Raw genomic sequence first — 8,167 nt, 5'->3', positions numbered from 1 at the left:
AACTGAACGCACCAACACTTTGTTCCACACCAGCAGGGGGAGACATACTTCAACAAACAAAACGGGGATAACATCTTGCACTCTGATAGACCGTATCAACACAGTGCTAATGAAGATAGCTGTGATGTAGATAACAGACACCTCCCCTGTTCATCATCATGTAACCGTGACGTGCTCTTTTCTGCAGGCGCTGAGCTGACAGGACCTGAACAGAAAGGTGACAGAGCGTCACGTCGTCTTCAACATGATGTTAATGCTCTTCATGTTTTGCTTCTCTTATCTGCCGTGGATTAAGGGTGAGAGAAAATACAGCAATCAAAGTAAAATGTTATGTAATGACTTTAATAACTAAAATGTGTTTTTTTCCCCCCACAGGTGCCTCTCACATTAACAGTGTCTTCCAAACGCCATCTTTCATCATTAAGAGAAATAATGAATCGGTTGCCAGTGAGATCAACTGTTCACACAGCATAACAAATTATGATCAAATTCTCTGGTACAAACAGGAAGAACAAGGAGCTCTAAAGCTTCTGGGATATCTGAATATAAATTTTGTAAATCTCGAGGACGACGTGAAAGGAAAAATCAGCTTTGATGGAGTTGGCAGTTCACATTCCCGCCTCAGCGTTTCTGATCTGTCATTAAATGACAACGGTGTGTATTTCTGCGCTGCCAGTCGGCACAGTGCTGCAGATTCCCCTCAAGTCAATACAAAAACTCTCCTTAGTCTGTCTGCAGAGAGACATCATGTTCAGACGCTTGAACACCTGCGGCTTTGAAGATTACATTTACTGTTAAGACACAAGTGTGACCCACTGAGGATAAAACTACTGACAACACACATTCTTTGTGTCACGGTGTGAAATTGTAGATTGTTTAAGCATTTGAATATTACATTCATGTATTATTGTTCAGGAGTTGTAGGATCTGAAAGAAAGTCACAGAACACAAATGATGTCCCTAAAGGAAAACTTTAACATTGTTATCTAATAAGATAAATTTCTGTGTTTATCTTACTTCAATGTTATTGCTGCAAAATGCAATTCTCCTGTCCAATTTATATAATAAAAGATTGATACTTGGCGTCCATGTATCGATACAGTGTTGACACAAAAGAATATTGCAATACTGTGCTGTATCGATTTGTCCCCAACCCCCTAGATTTAGGTAATAAACAGACTTTTTATAATTTTGCTGCACTTTTTAGTTATGTCAGTCCAACTTGAATCTAGTGTTATCAGTAACACTGAGAAGATGAAGAGTCTAGTTGGTCTTGTCTTCATAAAATGTATCCAACTAGACTCTTCAGCTTCTCAGTGATACTGATCAGTATGCAAGTGAAAGTATGTAACGTACTGTAGGGGGATCCTCCGTACCACTTATACCACCATCTATACTTTGTACTTTTATACAGCTAACAGGATGACATCACACATACAGCGACACTCCCACCTGCAGCTCTATGTATCAACCATATGAGAGTCTGGTAGCTCCTGTCCTGCAGAACATGGATAATCTCATTAAACGAGGCCTGCTCACATTGTCAGTCTTTGTGCTCTGGACTGCAGGTAACTTGCAATCAAATTCTAACATTTATATACACTTATTTTCATGTTTTTGCTGTAGATGTGATGTCAGAGAATAGAAGTAGAATCCAAGAACAAAAGTTCACTATGGACCCTTTTATTGTTAAACACACAGGTCTAACTGATGGGAGTGATGTCACCCAGACCTCCATACTTTGGAAACTGGAAACAACAGGAGGACAGTGCGACAATGAACTGCAGCCACACCAAGGGTGCTCAGTACTACCAGATGTACTGGTACAGACAGCTGCCAGGAGACAATGAAAGTAATAGTGTTCACAACAATTGATGCCATTAACAACAATCATGATTTTGGAGATTTCAGCAAAGAGAAATTCTCAGCCACCAAGACTAACGCTGAGAGTGGGACATTCACAGTGAAGAATCTGGAGCCAGAAGATAAAGGCTTGTATTTCTGTGCTGTGAGTAAACACAGTGATACAGACACATTCAACAGATGAACAAAAACCCCAGAGCACCACTGGCTCTATTAGTGAGTCTATTTATCTGCTGTACTGTAGGGGGACCTCAAGGACCACAAATACTCAGTTACACTTTGATTCACCACGTGGGTTTTGATAGAGCAGCTAACAGGATCAGAGAAGGTCACACTCTGCAGAGACACTCCCACCTGCAGCTCTTCATATCTCTGTCACCACACCGACAGACAGACAGTATAGGACACTCTCAGTTTTAGAACATGGACATTATCAAACATGGACGCCTCAGCTTTTTAATATCACTGCTCTGCATACAAGGTTAAGTACTTTAATATCTGCAAGTTTATTTCAGAGAACAAATGTCCACTTATGGTAACTTTTTACTGTAAAACACACAGGTCTAACTGATGGAAGTGATGTCACCCAGACTCCGGACAGACTCTGGAAAAACACGACCGACAGTGCAACAATAAGCTGCAGTCACACCAAGGGTGCTGGCTACTTCCAGATGTACTGGTACAGACAGCTGCCAGGAGAAACAATGAAACTAGTAGTTTTCACAACAACTGCCAAAGAAAGATCATGATTTTGGAGAGTTCAGCAAAGAGAAATTCTCAGCCACCAAGACTGAAGCTGAGAATGGGACATTCACAGTGAACAATCTGAAGCCAGAAGATAAAGGCTTGTATTTCTGTGCTGTGAGTGAACACAGTGATACAGACACATTCAACAGCTGAACAAAAACCCCAGAGCACCGTTGGCTCTATTAGTGAGTCTATTTATCTGCTGTACTGTAGGGGGACCTCAAGTACAATCTACGGCTGGATCCTAATATTCGTCACAATGAATAAAAGACTGTCTTTATCTGTAGGGGGAGCTCTAGACACGTAGACTGTGTTAAGATTTTTGGTCAGTATTCAGTGTAATTCATGGCTTTTACACTGGAGAGTAGCAACATTAAATATATATATTTTTTTTTACAGCAGTAATAATGTCACAGTAAATGTGAAATTAACATAATTGTACTACTACTGAACAGTCATTTCAAGTATCTAATTCAGTGCTGAGCTGATTTCATTATCATCATCATCCTTTGGAATTACAGTCAAGTTGTGTACACTTCTTACTGCATGTATTAGGTTTCTCTTTATTTTCTGTAGACATTTCTATTTGCCTTTTCATGCATGGCAGAACTACATTGAACCACTGTTCGATGGTTACAAGGACTGTACTGTAATCAGAATCTAGAATAAAAAACGTGTTCTGTATAAACTACCATTCCCTCTGTGTCTACTGCCAAAGCTAGGGACTTGCACGTCACAGCAACAGGACCCAAGCACAGTTCAATACACTGTTTGACTACCAACAAATGTTAATTGAGATAAATGTAGACCGATTACAGTAGACAGTGTGAATTGTCAAGTATCCCAAGTGTGTGTTGTCTGACAGTTATGATGATGCACCTTCTTACAGATAGCCCTATCATGTGACAGGATGGATGATGTGATGCTGAGATCAGCTAGTTGAATGCCTCACTGTCATCTGTCACATCTGTTCAGCAGATCAAAATGATCTCAGCCCTCATTTTCTCTATGTTTCTGTTCTGTGCTTCAGGTTTTATACTTTTGCTAACATCTTTGAATTAGTTTTGATGTTTGGTTTGGTTTATGGTTTTGGTTCCAGGTAGCAATGGAAGTACACCAGTCCACAGGGATCGGTACAGAGGGGCCAGTCTGCTCAGATGAACTGCAGTCGGGATATTCATAGCAAATACTATCAGATGTACTGGTATCAACAGTTGCCAGAGGAAAGGGAGGAAACTGATCGCCAGGCAGCCAGACTTTGAGGATTTTAGCCCGGACAAGCTGAGAGTGAATCTTCCACATTAACAAATGTGAACTAGGGTGACAGTGGAGTGCATTTCTGTGGCATCAGCTTGCACACTGTGTTGCAGACAGAACCTGTGTCAAGATCTACAAAAAACAGACACACATCACTCAGTGGGGCAATCTGCCTGAAATGATCAAATTACAATGAGCTGCTTAACATACTGGATTCAAGATTACAGACACTAATGAAAGTGATAAAAGTGGAAAAACAAAATGAGATACAGCATGAAAAAGACAAAAATAACTAATACCAAGTTACAGAAAAGGGAAAGGGCCCCTTGTAAGACACACTGCAAGTTCAACATTAAGAACATTTCAAACCCTTCGATGAGAAAATACTACTATAAGTACACCCGATTAATCAATTAATCATTTAGTTGAAAATCCCCAATCAACAATCCCCAATGCAAAAGGTGACACCTTGTATGTGCTTATTAAAAACACATTCAAGTTACACTGATATAACATGTAATATAAAAACAGCACAAAGTCCTCACATTTCAGAAGTGGGCACCAGTAAATGTTTTTTTGGAAAAAAACGTTATCCGATCACCTTTTATTATAACATACGGGGGTATAGTTCATATTTTTTTTTTTTTTTTTTTTTTTTTTTTTTTTTTGGGGGGGTTTGGGGGGTCTGGGTGTCCTCCCTTAGGGAAGTTTTTAGCATCAACAACTTCATTTCCTGTATTTGGATACACTTTTATGCACCAATTTACCGTGCAAATACCTTCATTTAGCCCACGTGAAGAAGAAAAACACAGATGACAATTCAAAATATAATGGAAAGTATGTTGTTGCGTGTCATTGGGCATTAAGTGGGTATATGGTATAATACAGTGATGCCTTAAAATAACCAAATTCTGTCTCCTCCCCTCAAAGTTAATCCCATAACGTCTGTTCAGTCTGCCAGTCGATGCAGAGACCGAGGAAGATTAACACATCATGATCAGAAACATCAGCAGGATCACTCTGCTGCTTCTCTGGCTCTCCTGTAGGTTTCAATTCAAACTCTTAGCTAAAAGTTTTTTTTGCAACAGTTTGTTTTCTTAATGTTTTTTCTCTCTTTAAATGCAGGTCATTCACAGAGCACTAACGTCCATCAGGCTCCATCATCAATTCTAGGAAGTCCTCGTGGTTCAGCAAACATCAGTTGCAACCATTCAGTCAGTACATACGATGTAATATTGTGGTACCAGCAGCAGACGGCTGACTCTGGCCTTAAACTCATTGGATATATTCATTATACTAACCCAGTCCTTGAGGAGCCATTCAAACTGCATTTCAGTGTGACTGGAGATGGCTCAGTGAAATCTCAACTTGAGGTACTGAAACTCAGACAGCCAGAAGACAGCGGCGTGTATTACTGCGCAGCTAGTAGACACAGTGACTCAATTTCAATCTTCCTTTTACAAAAACCCTCTCTGATAATCAGCCACGTAAACTCAACACTAAAGAAAGAGCACACCTGCATCTTACTGCAGCCTGTGGCAGGAAATCACCATTGATATCATCAGGATACCTGTGTGAGCCAACACAGCAGGATACTGTACAAAATCACGTAAGACGAAGACGTAACAGCTCATAAAGTCGGCCTCTCCTCCTCCTCCTCCTCCTTTACATCCAGGCAGCTCTACTCAGTTTGCAGTCGTCATTATAGTTTTGTTTTTATCTGCGTTAAGGATCATGATTAGACTCCTCGTACATTTAGCAGCTCTACCGTTCTGTTTAACAGGTAATATTGACTGTTGATTTGGGTCTATCCTACGGTCTACTTTATTCCCTTATAATGCCCATATTCAATGCGTTTTTTTATTTTTTTAACTTTATCCTTGCACTACTATAGTTTGTATATTACTATGTCTACATTATTCTCTTATATTGTCCATATTTAATGCTGGTCTCTAGACTTTATCCTTGCACTATTGGACTTATTTCCACTACATCCATGACACACTGTATGTGTGTTTAGATTTATTTGATTAGGACAATGCACATTAATCAACATTTCTGTAAATGCGGCAGTGTTAGCCAGTCGGCTAATTTTCAACTGTAGTCCTAGTTGCATGCAAAAATGACCAATATTTTCATTGAAGTATATTTTCGTCACTTGTTTTAAATGTCTCCTGCAGAACTCCCACAGAACCGTGTTCATCAGACTCCTACTGCCGTGATCAAACATGCTGGAGAAGTCGTCGTGATGAACTGCAGCCATTCAAACACTAATTTTAATATGATCCAGTGGTATAAACAGTCTGCTGGGAAAAATGACATGGTCCTAGTTGGCTACGTACAATTCACTTCTGCAGTTGTTGAAGCTCCATTCAAAGACACGTATGAAGTGAGTGGTAACGGAGGAAGCCTGGCAAGTCTTCATATCCCAAAGCTGAGTGGATCCGAGGACAGCGCGGTGTATTTCTGTGCTGCCAGTAAAGCACAGTGCTGCATTAACCCCAACGTCTTTAACAAAAACCCTCTCTGGTGCAGCCGGTTACACAAGCACACAATTTACCACATGAACGACAAATAAACCACATTGTGAATGACTGATATCAAGACAGCTGGCTCGCTTTGAGACAGCTAGATTCTTCTTTCGTCGTTAGGGTGCAGTGTTTCTCCACACATCTCTTGATGCGTGTGACAGTTTCTTTTTGACAAACTGTGGGAAAAAAATACAACACATAAATGAAAATGAACTTGTATGTTCACATCTGGGCTTTAATAAAGAAAGTTGAATTGATCAATATAAAAAAAAATGCATCGCTTGTTCATTTCAGGTCTTTGCCATAGGTTTCATTTATTTATATTGAGATATATAGATCCTTTCATTAAGTGTCTGTGTATTTTTTTTTACCCCTGATACTAGGGCTGTGCAATTAATCAGATTTTGACTCCTATTGATCAACTAACAATGTAATTGAAAAAAACTGATTATTTTGAACATAACGTTTTGCAAGTAAACTCTTATTTTTCTTATTGTGTTCTGAAGGGGAATTCAAAAAGTTAAATAAAAAAAAAAAAGTATTTGGGGAAATTTCACAGTTTAAGGTGTTTTTTTTTTTTTTTACTGTTGATTTGTTTAACGGTTTGAAGTTTTTTTAAGTTCAATAATTGCAACGCCTTTCCAAAAGTCAGTGAGTAATCACATTAAATAATTGGGATTTCAATATTGACCAACATTTTCATTTTTTCCATAATGGAGTAGCCCTTGGGTTTTATGCTTTTTTTTTTTTACTTCGAACAGGAGGATGCACTATGACAACGCCCACCTTCATTTTCTGATAGGAGGGCCTTTTTAGAAAAGATATAAAGAGGTGCGAATGATTGTCATATCTGCATTATATAGTGGCGAAAATACAGTGCCTTGCGAAAGTATTCGGCCCCCTTGAACGTTTCGACCTTTTGCCACATTTCAGGCCTCAAACATAAAGATATAAAACTGTAATTTTTTGTGAAGAATCAACAACAAGTGGGTCCCAATTATGAAGTGGAACGAAATTCATTGGCTATTTCAAACTTTAACAAATAAAAAACTGAAAAAGTGGGCGTGCAAAATTATTCAGCCCCTTTACTTTAAGTGCAGCAAACTCTCTCCAGAAGTTCAGTGAGGATCTCTGAATGATCCAATGTTGACCTAAATGACTAATGATGATAAATAGAATCCAGCTGTGTGTAATCAAGTCTCCGTATAAATGCACCTGCTCTGTGATAGTCTCAGAGGTCCGTGTAAAGCGCAGAGAGCATCATGAAGAACAAGGAACACACCAGGCAGGTCCGAGATACTGTTGTGGAGAAGGTTTAAAGCCGGATTTGGATACAAAAAGATTTCCCAAGCTTTAAAACATCCCAAGGAGCACTGTGCAAGCGATAATATTGAAATGGAAGGAGTATCAGACCACTACAAATCTACGAAGACCCGGCCGTCCCTCTAAACTTTCAGCTCATACAATGAGAAGACTGATCAGAGATGCAGCCAAGAGGCCCATGATCACTCTGGATGAACTGCAGAGATCTACAGCTGAGCTGGGAGACTCTGTCCATAGGACAACAATCAGTCGTATACTGCACAAATCTGGCCTTTATGGAAGAGTGGCAAGAAGAAAGCCATTTCTTAAAGATATGCATAAAAAGTGTCGTTTAAAGTTTGCCAAAAGCCACCTGGGAGACACACCAAACATGTGGAAGAAGGTGCTGTGGTCAGATGAAACCAAAATCGAACTTTTTGGCAACAATGCAAAACGTTATGTTTGGC

The 8,167-nt window shown here is 39.5% G+C and overlaps 2 gene segments (V, D, J or C); both read left to right on the top strand.

Annotated features, from left to right (window-relative positions):
* The first annotated feature begins 2,272 nt into the window (after positions 1 to 2,272).
* Positions 2,273 to 2,976, top strand: LOC120549444. The segment is given in 2 exon segments: positions 2,273 to 2,344; positions 2,425 to 2,976. Coding segments are annotated over 2 exon segments (397 nt in total).
* Positions 2,977 to 5,498: 2,522 nt separating this feature from the next.
* LOC120549443 lies at positions 5,499 to 6,539 on the top strand. The segment is given in 2 exon segments: positions 5,499 to 5,650; positions 6,048 to 6,539. Coding segments are annotated over 2 exon segments (447 nt in total).
* Positions 6,540 to 8,167: the final 1,628 nt, after the last annotated feature.

This window comes from Perca fluviatilis, chromosome 20 (genome assembly GCF_010015445.1).
Source record: "Perca fluviatilis chromosome 20, GENO_Pfluv_1.0, whole genome shotgun sequence".
Lineage (NCBI taxonomy): Eukaryota > Metazoa > Chordata > Actinopteri > Perciformes > Percidae > Perca > Perca fluviatilis.
The sequence above is the reverse complement of the archived record's forward strand: the minus strand, read 5'-3'. Positions and strand labels throughout refer to the sequence as shown.